General features: G+C 34.9%; 2 protein-coding genes across 4 annotated transcripts in view; one reads left to right on the top strand and one right to left on the bottom strand.

Annotated features, from left to right (window-relative positions):
- Hel89B (histone acetyltransferase 1) overlaps nucleotides 1-20924 on the bottom strand; it is a 22319-nt gene extending 1395 nt beyond the window's left edge. The window contains exons 1-14 of one of the 3 annotated variants that reach the window (XM_085483358.1): nucleotides 20693-20924; nucleotides 19344-19394; nucleotides 18738-18985; nucleotides 17871-18226; nucleotides 16167-16518; nucleotides 14931-15553; nucleotides 13436-14229; nucleotides 11845-12397; nucleotides 10878-11172; nucleotides 9859-10154; nucleotides 9087-9400; nucleotides 2648-3398; nucleotides 1848-2117; nucleotides 879-1523 (exon numbers count right to left, since the gene is read on the bottom strand). In XM_085483358.1, the coding sequence (XP_085339484.1) occupies nucleotides 879-1523; nucleotides 1848-2117; nucleotides 2648-3398; nucleotides 9087-9400; nucleotides 9859-10154; nucleotides 10878-11172; nucleotides 11845-12397; nucleotides 13436-14229; nucleotides 14931-15553; nucleotides 16167-16518; nucleotides 17871-18226; nucleotides 18738-18985; nucleotides 19344-19354 (5508 nt within the window). In that variant the 5' untranslated portion in view covers nucleotides 19355-19394; nucleotides 20693-20924. The other 2 variants (XM_085483359.1, XM_029309520.2) reach the window with 2 other exon arrangements.
- Nucleotides 6025-8370, top strand: LOC114936347 (uncharacterized). Its single transcript, XM_029309522.2, has 2 exons — nucleotides 6025-7750; nucleotides 8096-8370. The coding sequence occupies exon 1, from the start codon at nucleotides 6462-6464 to the stop codon at nucleotides 7725-7727; it is 1266 nt and encodes a 421-aa protein (XP_029165355.2). The 5' UTR covers nucleotides 6025-6461; the 3' UTR covers nucleotides 7728-7750; nucleotides 8096-8370.

The following is a 20924-nucleotide window of genomic DNA, read 5'->3' as shown; positions in this document are numbered from 1 at the left end:
TATAAAATTAGTGCGGCGTTTTTGAACCTGTAAAATCCTGAAATTGAATTCCGATAAAATCAGTTAATTTCTTATATGCTATAGCTTATGACCAGCTGAACAAAAAATGTAATAGATTGAAAGCTAAATAATAAATAGTTACTGATTTAAAGCCAGTCAAACATGAAAAGCTCGGGCTCTATAGTTCAGTAATTGTTCATTATTTAGCTTTGAGGCTAATTACATCTTTTGTTCAGTAGATCATAAGCTACAACATATAAAAAAACCTACCAATTTCAGCGAAATCCAATTTCCATAAAATCAGCTGATTTTCTCACATGTTATAATTTACAGGATGTATATTCAAATCTTATAAATAAATTCCATGATTTTCTAGGTGTACTTTTGTTCAAAATTCCAAGTAAAATTAAAGTATTTAAAAAAATTTTTAATACAATTTTAAATTAATTTATTTTTTGTTATACATAATTTTTTTAACATAAATAAAATATTTTTTAATATAATAATATAATATGTTTTAATATGCTTTATATAAACTTAATAAATTTTATATTCTTTAAATTTCAAGGTATATTTGGAAAATGAGTATTCCAGAATTTTTCAAGGTAGAAAAAAATTCCTTGAGAGTTCCAGGTTTTCCAGATTTTTCGCGGGAGTATAAACCCTGAATTTGACGTGCTGAACAAAAGACGTAATGGGCTCAAAGCTAAATAATCAAACAGTACTCGCAAAATGTTTGACTGGCTGTAAGTCAATAACTGTCCATTATTTAGCTTTAAACGTCTTATATTTTTTATTCAGCTGATTTTATCGGGATCCAATATCATATAGAATTAGCGCAAGGTTCTTTGAATTCATCAGAAATCGCGTTTGCTTACCTGATCCGTAGCCATGGTCTCGAGAGAAGCGTTCTCCGTCGATATTATTGTGTTCGCGGTGAGAAGTTTGAACTTCTGCAGTCCCATGATCTTTTCTTCCACCGTTGACCTGGTGATCAAGCGGTACACGTTGACTACCTTCTTCTGACCGATGCGATGCGCGCGGTCCATCGCTTGGAGGTCCTTCATGGGATTCCAATCGTGCTCTACGAATATGACGGTGTCCGCTCCCGTTAGATTCAATCCGAGCCCGCCGACCTGGGTAGTCAGCAGGAGAACGTCTATCGACGGGTCGGCGTTGAAGCGCGCCACAACCGAGTGCCTCTGCGCCGCTGGGACGCTACCGTCCAGACGAAGGTAAGTCACCGTCGGCAGGTGGGCGCGCAACAAGTCCTTTTCCACGATGTCGAGCATCGCTTTCAACTGGCAGAAAATCAGAGCGCGATGTTGGCTGACTAGTTGCTGCTCCTGGGCGCTTTCCACGGCGAGACTCGCGTTGACCGAGGAATTCGAGCGAATCAGCTGCTGCTGCTGCTGTTGCTGCCCGATACCGCAATCCAGTAACAGCTGCTTCAACGCCGGCAACTTGGCGCCGTGTTCGATCTCCGCCAGGGTGCTTTGTTGTTGCTTCAAGGTATCGCACACCTAAAAAATTCCGAATAATTTAATATAGCCTTTGATATTTAATATAAATACTTAATATTATAATTAATATTAATATTATATAAATATTTAATATATTATATGTAATATGTAATATATAATATATAAATATTTAATATAATTAATTTAATATAGTCATAATAAAAAATAAAAAGTAAAATAAAAAATAAAAGTACGCCTATCGACGCGAAAATATTTAAATAATAAAGAAAAAATAAATAAGTATATAAAAAAAATACAAAATATGTAAAATATAAAAATTTTTTTAAATTAAAAAATTAAAAAAACATGTATATATGTATGTACCGATTGATAAAGTGGATGGCGTTGACTTAGCACCAGCTTAGGATGATTGCAGACATTACGCAGGTATCGCAGCGCCTCGAATACGTGACCGCTTTGAGGATCGCTCGAGGACGAGGAGCCGGAAGCGAGAGTAGCCGAATGACGGGTTCGAAAATCCTCGTAAAGTATACGTTGCAAAGGCGACAAATCGCAGTAATAATCCTGCGTGATTTTCGGAGGCAAATCTTGTAGCACGTCCTCCTTGTTTCGTCTCAGCAAGAACGGCAGTACCTGCATAAAATCCATCTCTTATAATCTAAATCCAAAACGAGGTATTTATTTATTTTATTTAAAAATTATTTAAAAAACAAGGTGTATACTCAAATCTTACAAATAAATTCCCTGACGATTCCATAATTTTTCAGGTACTTTTGTTCAAAATTCCAGGTAAAATTAAAGTATTTTAAATAATATTTAGAATAAAATTTTGAAATAAGTTTGTATATGTTATACATAATTTTTTAACATAAAAATGAAGTATTTTTTAAATATAATTTAATATATTTAATATATTTTTTGATATAAATTTAATATAATGTAATACAGTATTATATTATAATAAAATTATATTTTAATATGCTTTATATAAACTTAATAAATTTTATATTCTTTAAAGGTATATTTAAAAATAAAATCAAAGAGACAATTTTTTTAAATTCCCCGAGTTCAAATCAAATTCCATAATTCCATAATTTTTCAAAGTAGAACAAAATTCCCTGAGAATTCCAGGGAGTATACACCTTGGAGAACTGTAAACCAACCTGCCGATGAAGAGCCTCCATAGCTAAAGCGCCAGCCTCCTGTTCCTTCGGACCTGCCTTCGGTTCTCTGCATGCCAGAATGGGACGGGAGTACCTGGCGGCGAATTGTTTCTCGCTGCCGAGGAAACCTGGCATCAGGAAGTCAAACAGGGACCACAATTCCAATACATCATTCTGTACTGGTGTGCCGGACAATATGAGCCTGTGATTGGCGTGTAGTCGTTTCACAGCTTTCGCGCTCTTTGTCTTCCCGTTTTTTATCACGTGGCCCTCGTCGAGCACGCAGTAATTCCATTGCTGCGCCTCAAAGAACTCGATGTCCTTTCGCACAATGTCGTAACTCGCGACGACGAGTCTGTGATGCGGCACCCGGGGACGTAGCTTCTCCCGGTCCTGCGGCGTTCCGGCGTACTGCATAACCGAGAGATCTCGGATCTTGAAGAACTTCTCGGCTTCGTACACCCAGTGACCGGTAAGAGTCGGCGGACACACCACGAGGCTGGTCGGGGCCTGCGGATGACGATGATGATCCAAGGCCAGGATGCAGAGGGTCTGCAACGTTTTTCCTAGGCCCATGTCGTCGCACAGAACCCCGTGAAGGTGGTAACGATTCAGGAAATTCAGCCAGTTCAAGCCCTGATGCTGATAAGAGCGCAGCTCCGCGGCTACGGGAATTGGCAGCTCCGTATTGGGGATACTTCGAGGATTCAGAAGCTGGTCCAAAAACTTCCGCTCCTGCGCCTTCTCTTGTCTATTTAATATTATATAAATATTTAATATTAATATTATATAAATATTTAACATTATATTTAATAATATAAATATGATGCTTTTTAAATCGGCCAACAGAGCCAAAGCATGAAAAATGAATTATTCGGAACTGTATCTCTTGGTTTGAGATCACTAACGTAAGTTCCATATATAAATTAGTCTCAAAACTTACATATAGATACATTTATATTCTTAATATTGAGAGCCGATAAAAATATTTCTTTCTGATTTTATTCACGCCTTGGCTTAATCACGGCGTTATTTACTAACATCTGCTAAAAGGCAAATGAAAAATATAGGATCGAAAGGGTCTGAATAGCTTAGTTGGTAAGAGCAGTCGCCCGGAAAATGAAAGACGCGGGTTCGTTTCCCGCTTCAGCGACTTTTCGGACCTATTTTTTTCGCGCTTATTTCTCCATATGTAAGTTTTGAGATTAATTTATATATGGAACTTAGTAATCTCAAACCAAGAGATACAGTTCCGAATAATTAATTTTTCGTGCTTTGGCTCTGTTGGCCGATTTAAAAAACATCATATTTATATTCTTAGTATTGAGAGCCAATAAAAATATTTCTTTCTGATTATATTTAATATTAGTATATAAATATTTAACATTATATTTAATAATAATAATATAATATAAATCTGATATTTAATATTATATTTAATATAAATATTATATAAATGTTTAATATTAATTATAAATATTTAATATATTAGATATACTTAAATATATAAATATTTAATATAATTAATTTAATATAGTTAAAACGCGAAATTTTAGGATTGAGGATCGTTCAGTTTACTTTTAAGGGTCCTGAGTCGTCGGCAATTACGTTGGAATTGTGACGTCATCAGAGGCGAGAAAACACACGGTAAAAATTCTCATATTACAATTATTTTATAGCTGTTGATTCATTATAAAGGGAAAAAGTAGTTTTGATGTGTCGTTTCATCGAAATATCTTTTAATTTCGAAATGGCATCTAAGAATTCTCTTTAGCGTATGCGTTCTTTGACGTCATAATCTAACATAGCCACGGCAAGTACTCAGAAGCCTCATATTTGATTATATTTTTGACGATAAACACAATTAGTAAAGAAGACAATAATTTTGTACAGCTCGCGTTAATAATATAAGTTTTAATTTAATAATTATTGGATAATTATTGAAATATCGCTTGGAATTAATCAGTATTATAAATTTAAAAAATTAAAGCAATTTTTCAAAAATTTCGTTACATATACTAAATGTACAGGGTGTCCCATAAGAAATTGCGGAAACTAATCAGCTGTCATATTTTTAATGCATGCAGTTATTGAGAAAACAAAAATTGTGTTGGAAAGAGGAAAATTTGCAGTTTTTAATGGATATAAATAAAATGTATACCAATTTATTTTATAGATAAAAAGTAATGAAAAAAGTGCTTATAAAATCACATATATGTACATATAAGCTAGAGATAAATATTTTCGAAGTGCGCCATTTGAATTTGTACAAAATTCTGAAAATTTATAAAAACTTTTTCTAACATGTCATTTTTAATGTTATAGAAAGGAATTGACGATCCTTTTAATAGCTGCTATTAAATCTGGCACTGTTGAAAATATTATCATTAGTTTATATGATTATTAGCACTTTTTCATTACTTTTTATCAATAAAATAAACTGGTTTACAAATATTTTATTTATATTCAACTTAAAAATTGCAGACTTTCCTCTTTTCAACACTATTTTTGTTATCTCAATAACCGTATGCATTAAAAAATGACAGCGAATAGTTTCAGCATATTCCTATGGGATACCCTGTACTTGCTGTCTTTCTTATGTATAATCTTATTAAAAAAAACCTCGCCGAAATATTCCAATTTTTATGAAACTATACACATAAAGGGGATAAATATATGTACTGAGATATTTATAATTGTAGTCTGAAAACGGTCTAAGGGATAACCATCTTTTATATGTAGAACGGTTTTTTGTTTTTTTTGAAAAGTATTCGAGATATAAAAAGTTTTGTGCAAAATATTTTCATGATAAAAAAACACTTCTATTTACTATATTAATAAATTTACAAGGTGTCCAATTTTAATCGTTCATCCCTCAAAAACTTAAATTTTTGATTGTACAACAAAATGTTTCAAATAAAAGTTGTTCGATTTAAAAAGAGCAGAAAGTGGAACTGCTCACTTTTTTCTGTAGTGTTTCTCAAGGTTATTTGAAGATAATGTTTCTTTAAGAGGGGATTCTAGTGTAACGGGTCAAAAAAATCGAAATTTTTTTTGCATAAATTAAAAGTATAACATCTTAAAAATACGCTCCTACAGTTTTAAAGTCGAATTCGCAAAAATAAAGAAGTTATAGCTCTGTTTAGTGAGACGCGTCAGAGTTCCAAACAGCAGGCAGTCAATCAATATTTAGGGTCGGCTATTGTTATGTTTGTGATCTTTTGAAAGTATTTTTCTATTCACACACAAACACGTTTGTGTATGTGTGTGAAACAGGTTTGTACAGGCTACTGTAGGCAGTTCCTCAGTATCGTTTCACCTTTCGACCGATACAGACGTGTTCAACGTAAAAAGTAGAAAGATGCCTCGCAAAGGTGGAAATTTGGAAATTTTCGTGCAACAAAACCGCGAAGAAAACGTTTCCAAGGAAATCAGCATACATTAGAAGAGGAAACTGAAGCAACGTCGTCTGCTGCAAAAAAACTGAAATCTACGGATTGTGATTTTTTTATAAATCAAACTCATGGCTACAGATTCATCGAAATCTTTACCGTTTACAGCGCTCTTTCACAAATGTTAATTTGTAAAGAATGTAAAAAAGATATAAATTTAGCTGAAACGGGAAATCGTGGATTGGGTTTCAAAATTGTCATTACATGCTCATGTGGTATAAGAAAAATTGACTCAGGTCCTTTTGTAAATAATGCCTATGAAATCAATCGAAGAATAGTATTTGTTATGAGACTGTTGGGAATTTGTAGAGAAGGTATTAATATTTTCTGTGGTCTCATGGATATATGTTGGAAAGGATTGAATGTTTCTGTGTATTACGGCTGCTGTAGAAAATATTCACACTGCAGCAAATGCAGTTTTCCATGCGTTATGTCGCAAAGCAGCAGAAGAAGAAAAGGAATTAATTTCACAGAAAGAAAATCCAGCTGTAAATTTCACAGTTTCTGGTGATGGAACGTGGAAAAAGCGTGGTTTTTCGTCATTATTTGGTGTGACAACGCTTATAGGACTAAACACTGGAAAAATAATTGACCTTATTGTAAAAAGCAGTTACTGCCAATCTTGCACATTTTGGAAAAATAAAAAGAATACTCCGGAATATTTTGAATGGCTCGAGACTCATGAAGAAACATGCACCATTAATCATTCTGAATTAGCTGGAAAAATGGAGGTGGATTCAATGCAAGAAATGTTTTTAAGATCTGAAGAAAAATTTGGTGTAAAATATGTTAATTATGTCGGTGATGGTGATTCGAAAACTTTTAGAGCACTTCTGGATTTACAACCTTATGGCCAAGATGTAATATTAAAAAAAAGTGAATGTGTCGGACACGTAGAAAAACGAATGGGTACTCGATTGAGAAATATTAAAAAAGTAGCGAAACTTGGAGAAAAAGGAAAATTGACAGACGCACTTATAAAAAAATTAACAAAATATTATGGATTGGCGATAAGAAGGCATTCAGATTCCGTAAGTGATATGAAGAAAGCCATAATGACTACTTATTATCATATGTGTTCGACAGAAGAAAATCCGCAACATCAATATTGTCCACTGGGAGCTGAAAGCTGGTGTAAGTGGCGAGTTGCAGAAGCGACTGGAAAACTTGACGAGTTTGAGCATCAGCCTGCTTTTCATAAAAGTGTTCAAGATCATCTGTTGTCAATTTATGAAGATCTGTCCAAAGATGAATTATTACAAAGATGTTTAGGTGGATACACTCAAAATTGTAACGAAAGTTTTAACGCATGCATTTGGCGTCTAGCTCCGAAACATCTCCACTGTGGTTCAAAGACTATAGAAATTGCTGCTTATCTGGCTACCGCAATATTTAATGAAGGTTATTTTCCGATATTAAAAATGATGGAAACAATGGGCATTATTATTGGACAACAGAGCAAAACATTTGCCGAAGATCATAATGACAAACGACTATTGAATGCACACCGGCGTAGCTTAGAAAGCACTAAAGAGGCTCGTACAGCCAGAAGAATGGAGAAAACAGTATTACAAGACTTTTTAGAAGAAGAAGAAGGTTTAATGTATGGGGCCGGAATAGCAGAATAAACGTTCAAGTCGATTTTTCAGCGGTAAGTATCGTGAAACTTTATCTAAAACTTTAAACGCGTTTTTCTCAAAACCATGTTTTTTAAGTTGGCGGGCGTGATAACTTGAGAACTAATAAACCGATCAACTTTGGTCAAGTTTTGTTCAATTCGTTATAAATTTCTTTAGGTACTATACCTATCATTTTATGTTTATTGCACTTATTTATAACATTTTTTGATCAATATATGATCAAATTTATATTAAAAAAAAAAAAAATTTTTTAAACGCTACAACTTGTTTAATTTATTATTTTTTCTTTGTTAGGGAGGTATAATACTAGCGGAAAATATCTAACTTTAAGAAAATATTTCGCTTTTTGCTTTCAGATAACCGAGAAGAACATTACAACGCCCGCCAATGGACGGGAAATTTCAGAGAGGGGTCCAGATTATATATTATATATTGAAATTAAATAATGCAAATTGAAAATAATTAAAATTTTTTGATACCTTAAGAAGGTCTCTTTTTATCCCAAAAAGTTTTATTTGGCTATCATTAATAGTTTTCTAGAAAAAAAATCTTAAACATCGCTTATTTTTTGGCCTGTTACACTAGAATCCCCCCTTAAATGGAATTACTATAATTTTTTTATATAAATCGATTTCTCGCTATGTTCTGTATAAAAAGTTATAAGAGTAAAATGTATATAATTTGCAACTAGAATAGCTGCATATTTTTTCTTATAAACTATGTGTTTTTACGCCAATTGATTCTTTTCATTATTTTATAAAAGTATTGAGTTAAGATATAAAATATTTCATAGTTTATGTACCTTTAGATATTTTCAGATATAAAATATCGCGCGAACTATTCATTTTTTGGCCATCTTACCCTTATAATGAAAATTGCAAGGAATCGATTTATATAAAAAATTGTAGTAATTCCATTTAAAAAAACATAAATGACCTTCAAATAACCTTGAAAAACACCGTTCAGAAAAAAGACAGTAACCATTTTCTGTCCCCTTTCCAATTCCCATTTTAAAAAACAATGATCTTCAAATGACCTTGAAAAACGCCCTTTAGAAAAGTCAGTAACCATTTTTTATCCCCTCTCAAATTAAACAACTTTTGTTTAAAACATTTTGCTGTACAATCAAAAATAAAAAAAATTTTGTGGAATTAGTCGATTAAAATTAGATACCCTGAGTAATATATAATAAAAATAAAAAATAACTTTATAATCGTTTTTAAGCCTCAGTTAAAAATCTCAAATTCGCCTATTTATCTCCCCTCCCTACACGTGCTTAAAATTTCATGAAAATTAGAATTTTCAAGTTTGCGAGGTTCCTGCGTCAAAAACGTATTTATAACGTACACCAAATCCGGTGGATCGATGATCGCGCCGGGATCAAGCGGTAACAGCTGCACAAGGGTAGCGAATGTCGCGCTGCAAACCAATCTGACAGCTTGATTCTGGTCGCTCATGCGTCCGAGTAAAGGTACCATGAATAGTACAGCGTAAGGTATCACTTGTACGCCTAAGCTCTCTACGACGCAGGTCAGAGCTTCCGCGGCTCCCTGACGTATGGAATAAACCTTGGTCGGCATCACTATCCCCGAGGGACCTTTTCTTTCGCTGCCGGTTGTCTCCAGAAGCGGTATGACGCTTCGTATTATGTGTACCATTGTCTGGAAGAAAAAAAAATTTATTTTCAAAAACGTAATATCAAGGTAGATAAAATATAAAATTATATGGCAATTCATCTAGATAATTTTCTAGATAATTTTTAAGACTGCTTATGTAAATACAGTTATAAAAAAATGTAAATTATAAAAGGGATATAAAAATATATGTATTCATACTTTTATGTATAAATTTTTATCGTTTACTGCTTAAGTTCTACTATTTAAGTATTTTTATGTATTATGTATTTTATGGATTCTAAAACCAAAATTATCTGAAAATTATTCTAGATAATTTAGTAAACATAACACTTATTTTCATTTAAAATGCATATATAGATAATACACATTTTTATTATCTATATAAAGATAAGATGACGCTAAAGTTTCAACTAGATGATCTATACAATTTTATTTAGATAACAGCAAACAGCCAGAAAAGTATGCAATCCCTTAAGTATTACCTTCTCCGCATTTAGAGTAGCTAATGTAGCTATACACCGCGAAGCCATATGCCTGACAGCTTTGTACGGATGCGCCAATAATTTGCACAAACGCGGCAGACACTCCAGCGCGGGCGGCAGGAGAGATTTATCCAAACTCGGTGCCATGATCTCCAAAACTTGCAAGCCAAAGATCAATTGGTTCCCATCCTCTTCTTTCACGTTATCCTGCTTGTTCGTGTCTCTTAGCACGTCCGGTAAGATCAGATCCCATAACTGAGGCAGACGCTCGGATAATCGCGCTCCGAAGAGAGTAGCTTCAAGAATACAAGAAAAAACGTTCTTTAGATACGCGAAAAATGGATAAAATACGAATCGTTCAATAAATGTTAATTACATATCCATGGTGCATACTCAAATCTTATAAATAAATTTCATAATTTTCCAAGTGTGTACTTTTGTTCAAAATTCCAAGTAAAATTAAAGTATTTAAAAAAATTTTAAATACAATTTTAAATTAAGTTAATTTTTGTTATACATAATTTTTTAACATAAATAAAATATTTTTTAATATAATAATATAATATTATATTTTATAATAAAATATACTTTAATATACTTTATATAAACTTAATAAATTTTATATTCTTTAAAGGTATATTTAAAAATAAAATCAAAGGGACAATTTAAAAAAAAAATACCCTGAGTTCGAAATAAATTCCATGAGTATTCCAGGATTTTTCAAGGATTTTCAAGAAAAAAAATTGCCTGAGAATTACAGATTTTCCAGCCTTTTCCCGGAAGTATACACCATTAATAAAACTACATTTTTTAGTTAATTTCAGGTAAAGTTTACTTTAATAGAATTTTAATTTTTAAGGCTTACAATTAGTTACAAGGATACAGAATTTCAAAAATTGGGAACCTTAAAAAAAATGACCTTCCTCGATATTTTTGTCGAGGAAAAATCGTCTCTAAATAATAACCTTAGAAGTCTCCTATAAATATATGCTACGGTAAGATTTGGACACTCTGTATACCTATAGCTGTTAATGCTAGAGTAGCTCCACGACGGCGTGTTCTCGCGGCTTTGGCTTCCGGTTCCTCGCAAGCGAGCAATTCTTCCAGAGGAATCTCGGTCGTTGGTGGCCTACCGGGACCTCGTCCACCGCCGAGTCCACTACCCGCGCCGCGATTATAGGCTATCCTCTCGGCGTGCTTCTGTCTGTTATTCAAAGTGAGTATTCCATCGAAGATATCGGTGTCGCCGGCGGTGTATATTCGCGGTGTGAATTCCACATCGGAACACAGGAATGTACATAAGTTGGTAGAAATCTGCGAATATATTGTCTTTTTAATTGATGATTTCTCATTGTGTTAAGGTTTATTAAATATGTTGAGATTTGGAAATATATATACATGCATACACATACACATACACACGCGCGCGCGCACGCACGCACGCACACATACATATATATGTATATATGTATATGTGGTAAATATATATATATATATATATATATATATATATATTTACCACATTTATGATAAATATTTTTCTGACATTTATGTTAAACAATATTTATGATCTCTTGAATTTAAGATCCTAAAAAAATTTATAAAATATTTATAATAAATATTTATAAAATATTATAGTATAATAAATATTTATAAAATAGTATATATGTATATGTGGTAAATATATATATATGATGAATATTTTTCTGACATTTATGTTAAATATTTATGATCTCTTGAATTTAAGATCCTAAAAAAATTTATAAAATATTTATATAATAAATATTTATAAAATATTAAAATAATTATGACAAATATTTATAAAATGTTAAAATAATTATTATAAATATTTTGTAAATATTTTATAAACATTTTTTTATAAATATTTTTATAAAATATGTTAAAATATATATTACTAATATTTTGAAAATATTTCATAAATATTTTGTACTGTCTGGGAAACAGTGTATTGTTTCACACGCAAACCTTTGCGTTTGGAGAGGGTTTTCTGTCGACGCAAAGCTCGACTAGATGAGATAGGTGCTTTGCAGCCAGCTTCTGCAGTTCCTCATTCTCCTCCCGTTTCACAGCCTCCATCAGCGGTTTCACCAGCGGATTGAGTGGCTGGGGCGGCTGAGGAAGGCAATGCAGCATCGTGGCGGCGCCAGCCAGCGCGGCCATCGACATCACGTGCAACGATTGCTGTTGAGCCGCCGTCGCGGTCGCTCCGACGTCCAACGCTCGCCTCCTTTCCTCCAGACTCTCTATTAACTTAGGCTTCAGTTTGGGCATCGCGCAATTGCTAATGCTTCCGGTTCCGCCTGCTCCGGTGCTGCAGAGAGTCGGGATGGTCTTTCCGGCGAGGGCCGCGATCTGCTCCAAAGTCATCACACCGGACGAATCCACGTCGATCGGGACTGGTAACTTGTAATGCTTCAAAGTCGCGATGTAATCGCGACTTTCGTGCAGTAGTCGAGTGAAGGAGGCCGCAATTTCGTCGTAGTACATGCACTCGTTCAAACAGCCCAACAGTCGGTCACTATTAAAGAGAAACACGGTTCTTATTATTAATATACAGGGTGCGCAAAGTGCATTTTCGAAAAAAATTTTCAGAAAAAGGTTGTAGAGTTTAAAAAGATCTATTTATTATTTTTTTTATTAGTTTGACCTTGGCTACCAAGATCAGGACAAGATTACCTTGAATTTTTAAATGGAATTATCCTAATTTTTTTACATCAATTGATTTCTCATATTATTTGGCATAAAAAGTATTGAGGTAAGATCATTAAAAAATGAAAATGTTATGAAATATTTCATAGTTTATACAAGATTATGTCAAAATATAAAATATCTCTTGATTATTCACTTTTTGGTCATCCTATAATTTTTTATATCGAATGTTACGAGGAATTAATTTATATATGAAAAAAAGCAACGGTAACTCCATTTACAAAATTCAAGATGATTTTGTCCTGATCTCGACGGCGTCACTTAAGGCTCCTGGATCCTCACCAATGTTGGAATTGTGACGTTAGATGCAACAAAACACCCTAAAAATGCTTAGCCACTTCGAAATATCTTTATTTCGTCATTTAAAAATGGCATCTAAGAATTTTCAGCATGTACTTTCTCGTTCTGACGTCACAATATAACATTGCTGCAGTGAGGATCCAGGAATCTTAAGATCAAATTGGACCCAATAGAATTGTTCAAAGCCTACAACTCTGTCTAAAACATTTTTGTAAAAAAAAAAAAAATGCGTAGTTTTCATAAAATTAAATATCAACACTTTTTGTAGATACATCCTATAAAATATTACAGTATAAATATTAAAGCAATAAAAAAATTTACAGGGTGTCTCATAGAAAATGCTGAAACTAATCAGCTGTCATTTTTTAATGTATGCAGTTATTAGAAAAACAAAAATTGTGTTGGAAAGAGGAAAGTCTGCAGTTTTTAATCGATATAAATAAAATATTTGTATACCAGTTTATTTTATTGATAATAAGTTATCATTAAAAAATGACAGCTGATTAGTTTCAGCAATTTCCAATGCCCCCTGTATATCTTTATATACCTGAGTATATCCGGTACCACTGGCGGCCTAATGGGAGCCATGGTCGCCCAATGAGACATCGTGAGTCCTGCGATCGTGCGTTGCAATGCTGATCGCGAGTTGAGATGCGCCAGCAACACCTTGGCGTAACAAATTGCCGGGCTGGGCACGTCCGGCGGATAAACGACGCCTGGTGCGGGCTGCACGACGTAGTGCGACAACAGTCCCAACATACGGGACGCTCTGCAACGCGCCTGCACCACGTTCGCCTTCCGTACGTTGAGCGCGACTGTCTCGATGCCGCCGATGTACATCTTCAGCTCGGACAGGGTCTTCGCGGTCGCGTTCATCACGTTCCCGGCGCAATTGTTGCCGGTATCCAGCGTCGATTGACCGTCTTGGTAGACGACCGCTTGATTATTCTTCGCGCCACCCTTGGGGACGCTGCTGCTCACGGTCATCAATAGGTTCAGGTTGAATGGCACGTGTTCCGGCTGCATAGCCAAGCAGAGCCAGGTACTGACATGCGGACAGGCCGCGTGTAGCAACAACTCGAGATCACTCTGTACGACTAGATTCTCCCAGACACGCTCGGCCACGTCTTGAATCGCGCTGATGTGCTCGATCAGCGCGCATTGGAACACGTGTCGCAGGGCTTCCTGCAGAACTAGCCCGCCGCCCTCGCCCCATCGTTCTTTTTTGTCCTCGCTGCGATCGCCGCCGTCGTCCTCGGTCAGAGTCTGCAGCGTGCACAGCGTGGCTTTGCGCACGCTCGAACTCGAGTGGCTCAAAAACGACCACAGGCGTGGTAATACCTGAATAGACATCATTGAATTTATTAATATCAATATTCTTCGAAATTGTGAAAAGTAATAAGAATTGTGCAGAGTTCTTTAAGAATTGCAACTGCAAAGCTTAAAACTAATCAACTTTACCTACATTTACAATAAGATGTTTATGCCTTGCAATTGGTAATTCTTAAAGTACTCTATATTAATCTTATGTGAAATGGATTTCGATTAAAAATCGATTTTTAATCGGGAATTGGGAAATTGGATTTCGAACTAAATAATGAACAGTTACTGACAATGAATTACAATCAGTTAAACAACTTGTACAACCTAAACTATTACATCTTTCGTTCAGCAAATCATAAGCTACAACATACGATAAAACCAGCCAATTCCATCGAAATTCAATTTCCATAAGAATTTTGCAAAGTCCTTTGGATCTCGATAAAATCAGTTGCTTTTCTCACGAGACTCAAAACTAAATGATAAACAGTTACTGATTTAAAGCCAGTCAAACATGAAAAGCTCGAGCTCTATAGTTCAGTAACTGTTCATTATTTAGCTTTAAGGCTAATTACATCTTTTGTTCAGTAGATCATAAACTTACACATACGATAAAACCAGCCAATTCCACCGAAATCCAATTTCCATAAGGATCGTGCAGAGGCCTTTAATTTGCCAATTAATTCAACCAAAGATGGTGAAACCTAATTGATATCGGATACCTGCGACAACGGTTGCGGTGTCAAGCAAGCGTGCGCCGCCGGCAATGATAGTATCGCGGCCAGAAGGCCCATGAAACTGTTGCAGGCGGCAGCCAAGTCATCCTGTTCCTTCAACAACTGCCAGAGTCGCGTCACGATCGCCTCCAATTCCGCTCCTTTCAACAATCGTGGTAGGGCGTGCGCTACCGGTATGAGCGCGCTCGCCGCGGCCGCGCCCACGTCGTCCACAGGATCGGAGAGTCCTTGTATAATAGCGGGGAACACCCGCGGCAGTATCTCGTCCAACAAATCATCCCGCACGGCGAGTAGATACTTGAGCGCGAGAAGCGCGCCGTGTCTGGCCTCCCACTCGTCGTGTCCCAGGAGTTTCAGCACTATGGAGAGTATTCCATGAAACATCCCGTCCTTATCCTTCGCGTCCTGGCCGCCGGGTATTAACAAAAAGAGCGATCCCAACGCTTGGGCGCATGTTTCCCGCACCGGTGCGACAACCTGATCGGAAACGAAGTCTCCAAATCGATCGAGCCCTAGTACGCACAATAATCGTAAAGCGGCGTCGGTTATCCACTCGTGATGGCTCTGCTGCATCTCTTCTACGGTCTGAGCTCTCGATTTACCCGCTCCTGTGCATTAAATATTTTTATTGAGAATTTTTTTTATTATTGGGAAAAGAAAAATACAGTCTTGACCAAAAGTATTAGCCACCTTGATTTTTATGAGATTTCTTTTGAATATTGGAAATGATTCTATTGTTAATTTTTATTATATTGAAATGTTAAAGAGTATTTTTAACCATAGATATGGTTAATGGGTCAAAAAACTGATTTACTTTAATTGCTATATTTACACTTTTGGAGTGATAGTTCTAATCTATTATTAAATATATTAGTGCGCATTTTTCAAGAAATACCCTAAACTTGCTTTAAAGAAAGAATGAAACATGACAGCACCAGAACAATGTTGTCAATTAGTAAGCACTATGCCCAAAAGAAATTACTGCTGTAATTAAAGCAAAAGAAGGAGCCTCTAAATATTGATAAAACAATAAAATACACTTTCCTTTAAATCCTTATAAATTCTTAAAATCTTAAATCCTTTAAGTCTTTATATTCTTATAAATTCTATGATTTCATATCTTCTTTACATGGAAACATAAGATAAAAGGATTATTATAGAGTGCCTAACACTTTTGGCCAAGGCTGTACAGAGACGTCAATGAGGCACAGTTTAACGCACCCTTTCCATGTAGTCTTATGAGTTCTCGTAAAGCTGTCGCCGCCCCATGACGCACTTCCCACTTCTGACTGAACAGATCCTGGCAGAGACTCTCTGCGAAAGGCTCCAAAGGCCAATCTATCACCGAATCTGGCCAACATCCGGTCCCATCCGGCACTCCGCTTACTAACTCGCTAGATGCGCTGCATTTCGAGCCAGCATCCGATGAGATCATATCCTCTAATATGATTTTTTTGTTCGGAGGTTCGGTATTATTCACTGGCGATTGAACGTTCGTCGAATTCGAATGGTCGTCGCTGACACGATGATCGTCTGGTTCGCGCGACCGCTGCTTTGACACTGACTGACGTGCCTACATCATCAAGGTTTGAATTACATACAATTTTATATTTGCACTATAAATATTTACGAATGAAGCAATTTGTCGAAACAGTTTATTCGCTTGGATAACTTGATCAGTAACTTAAAGGAAATGCTGATTACTGTTCAACAAAAAAATGACTAGTCGTTTCTTGTAGTTTTTTGGACACTGGACATGAATCTGTTTTCAAAATTGCTCAATCACGTTACAATTTTAAGAAATTTGCAATTAAAGTTGCAAAAAGAGCTATTTTCACGAATGTTGTCATATTATAGCTACAATATGCGACGTGCTAAAGAAGTTTGCTTGCTAAATAAAGTATATTGTTGGAACTTTTAACCCTCAATAGCTGCGTTCAAAAATTACACTCTGACACGTCGGAGTGTCATTCTATCTTTGTTACTTGCAGAAAGTTGAACGACGTGTCAGATGTAATTTCCGAACGCAGTCATTAGGAATTTTCGGTTATGATTCATAAGATATCCATAGTTGAATACAAGGTATTGCAGAAGTTAGTTGACTAAACAAGTGACTGACTTAGGTTGATAAGTTACAAACTATTTTAAATTGTTTATTTATTCTTAAAGATCTTTTAGGTCACTGATTACAAATCCAATGTCAAAATTGTCAAAATGGTGGATTTATAAAAAAAAAAAAAAATTTTTTCTAATTCTTACATCTCCTATATTTAGTACCATTTTGAATTTGACAATTTTGACATTGATTTCATATTTAGTGACCTAAAAGACCTTTAAGAATAAATAAACATAATATAAAACTGTTTGTAACTCGTCAACCTAAGTAAGTCACAGCTAATCTCTGCGCAATACCTCTTATTCAACTATAAATGTCTTATAATCGACATTGAAAATTCCTATTGAGGGTTGAAAGTCCTGACAATATACTTTATTTTGGTGGCAAAAAACTTCTTTAGCATGTCGCATATCGTAACTATATGACAAAATTCGTGAAAATAGCCCATTTTTGCAACTTTAATTGCATGTCTCTTAAAATTATGATGAGATGGAGCAATTTTGAGGACAGATTCGTGTTCAACGTCTAAAAAAATTATAAGAAACGACTAGTTTCGTGTCGGTGTTTTTCTTTTTGTTGAACAGTGTTATAAATAGACTTCAGATTGTAAATATTTATTACGTTTTGCACATTCTACTAAGGCATTGATAATGTGAAAAAATTATATTTTCAACTAATTAATATTAATTAATTGAAAACATAATTTGTTCACATTGATAATCTTATAGAATATGTAAAAAGAAATAAATATGCAATTTGTATATAATCCTAAGTTTAGTTATAAATAAGAGGTCAAAAGTGTATCATACTTTTCGTTTCGCTCTGTTCATTTCTCTTCTACTCAATCCTCCTGGTTGATTCAGAGTCTCGTCGACAGGCACCGTAGTGACTTGCGGCGTTGTCTGCATCACTGGGGTAAGATCCTCGACGGTAAACAAATCAGCGGTGTCGACGCCCATCAGACGTGGATGAAAGCCCAGTTTTGCGGCTAATTTTTCCTGCTGATTAGGAAGCGACAATTGCTCGCCCTCCGTTATGGTTAAATCGTATTCGCTACCCTCCGATCCGGTAAGATGTGAACTACGCGCTAGAACCCTGCCCATATCGAAGGACTTCAAATTTAATCTAGCGGTGGGAAATTTTTGTTTTGTCACCTCCAAATCATCTATTAAAAATTCAAGATGATTAATAATGTGTATCGTATAATTAAATCTTTCACAGATATTTAATTTATACAAGGTGTATACTCAAATCTTATAAACTCCATGATTTTCCAGGTACTTTTGTTCAAAATTCTAAGTAAAATTAAAGTATTTAAAAAAATGTTAAATACAATTTGAAATTAAGTTTATTTTTGTTATACATAATTTATAAATAAAATATTTTTTAATATAATAATGTAATGTAATATTATATTTTATAATAAAATCTATTTTAATATATAATTTATATAAATTTAATAAATTTTATATTCTTTAAAGGTATATTTGAAAATAAAACCAAAGGAGCAATTTAAAAAAAAAATTCCCTGAGTTCAAAATACATTCCATAAATTATTCCAGGATTTTTCAAGGTAGAAAAAAAAATTTTCTGAGAATTCTAGGTTTTTCAGGTTTCTCCCGAGAGTATATACCTTGTTAGCAGAAATGTAAAGATCAATGAAAGTGTAATATTACTTGCAGACGCTTCTATCTTAATAGATTCTGGCCCCCAGGGTGGAACTTGAGCAAGTATAGCTTGCACAGCATGAGCCGCTGATACTCGAGTATCCCATTGTGGTGATTTTAATAAAGTGGAGACTCTTGCTAATAAATGATGCAGGTCATGAGGATGTAATCTCTGCGCTTCACCCAGCTGTTGCGCAGCTGCTCGTTTGGTTACTGCATTTGTTCCAGTCTCCAACAGTATAAATAATCTATCCAATCTGTAAAAATAAATTACAAGCGATAAAATATTTGCATAACATATTTCATCGATAGAGAGTAAGAAGCTTATATGATATATTACTTTACATGCTTATATTGTTTATACGGACGTAGTTACATAAATGTATATTATACAGATATATATGTTAATGTTAAACATCTTTAAATTAATCCTTATTTATCTATTCAAAACATTCACTAGATAAGTTTAACTTGAATACTCATGTGTTCTTAGCACTTTATATTTCTGAAAATAAACAATTAAAAACTAAAGGAGACGATTATAAACAATGGCAGATCACATGCGCATCCAAAGCTGAATCCTACAAAAATTATATACTTTTAGTAAAAATATACCTTGAGGTCATGATGATTTAATATTGCTGAATATAGACTGTCCACGAATACCTTAAATCAGAGAAACAAATAATTACAATTTTTTTTATTTTATCTACGATTCAATTTCATCTACAATTTTATATATCAAAAACCTTTCACACTACCCTGTATAAAATTGAATTTTAATAATCAGTTGGTTTTCTCATATGTTGCAGCTTATGATCTGCTGTACAAAAACTGAGGCTGTATTCCAATATTTACTGCCAGTACTGAAAGTCTATAGTAACATAACATAGACTATAGAATTTCAGTACTGGCAGTGAATATTGTAACTCAATGATAATAAACTCAAAAGCTACATGGTTTACAGCTAAGTCAAGTACAAAAAAACTTAGATTCTGCAAGTTGTTTGGCTGTAACTCAGTAATTATCCATTATTCAGCTTCCAGACAAGTTAATCTTTTGTTCAGCAAGTCATAAACTACACGACAAAAATCAACCAATTTTATCGAAATCCCATGTATTTGATCCAAGGTCCTTTACATTATAACTATTACATTCACTAATATCATAATACAGTCATAATGAACTCAGAAGCTAAATAATAGATGATTGCTGGTTTACAACCAAACATGAAAAACTCAGGTTCCACAAGTATGTTTGAGTGGCTGTAGGTCAGTAATTATCCATTATTCAGCTTCAAGAGACTATTGCATCTTTTGTTCAGCAAGTCATAAGCTACAACATATGAAAAAATCAGTCAGTTCCATTGAAAACCAAAATCCTATATATTTGGTTGCAGGGTCTTTTGCATTATAAACGTAATATGTATCAACTTAATCAACATTATCAGCTCAATATCTAAACTGTTTACTTCTAAAGTACCTACAAGAAAATCATTGTCGAATAAAAAATGCCCAGCTTACTTTCATCCACAATTAATTAACAAATTGTTAATCAACAAAAGGAAACAAAATGTTACTTCCTGGACCTCTGGTCTAGGAAGAAGTCTCGATTATAAGGCACTAAAAAAACCGCTTGCGAGATGAAAATGAGATAAAGATCGAGTGGTAAGGTAGAATCAGAAATTTCCGGAGAAACGAAGTCGGGAAGAAAGAGAACAGGGCGGAGAGATGACGAAGCGCGCGTACACGACCTGGCGTTGGCCAGGGATCGCAGCTGGAGACCGCATCTCCGCGTCTGGATCTCGTTGGGTGAAGGGAGAGGGCAATCCCAGGTGAAAAATATCATCGCGAGGGCGATCCGAACATGAATAGGGCGCGTGGGAAATGCTAACGTCCAGGAAATGCTAACGGACGATGCGGAAGGGAAAGGGGGGGGGGGGGATCAATCGTCGTCCTTAGTACCTCTTCTCGCTCCCGCAGGAGAATCCGGTTTCCAATTTTCGCCTTCAGCCAACCCGCATTGCCGTCTCCCAGCGCGCCGAGCACGCTAAAATCACATCACGTCGCGGGTAACGCGAAACTATGCTTACGCTTGTCAAATTTCTCGGAGAGAAACTCATGTTACAAGCATCAAATTTATACTGACAGCCATATTGCTGGTGAACCTGAGTTTTGTCCCCTGGTATTCTCCCGA

The sequence above is a fragment of the Nylanderia fulva genome, unplaced genomic scaffold (genome assembly GCF_048542155.1).
Source record: "Nylanderia fulva isolate GAGA-0341 unplaced genomic scaffold, ASM4854215v1 Scaffold247, whole genome shotgun sequence".
Classification (NCBI taxonomy): Eukaryota; Metazoa; Arthropoda; class Insecta; order Hymenoptera; family Formicidae; genus Nylanderia; species Nylanderia fulva.
The sequence above is the reverse complement of the archived record's forward strand: the minus strand, read 5'-3'. Positions and strand labels throughout refer to the sequence as shown.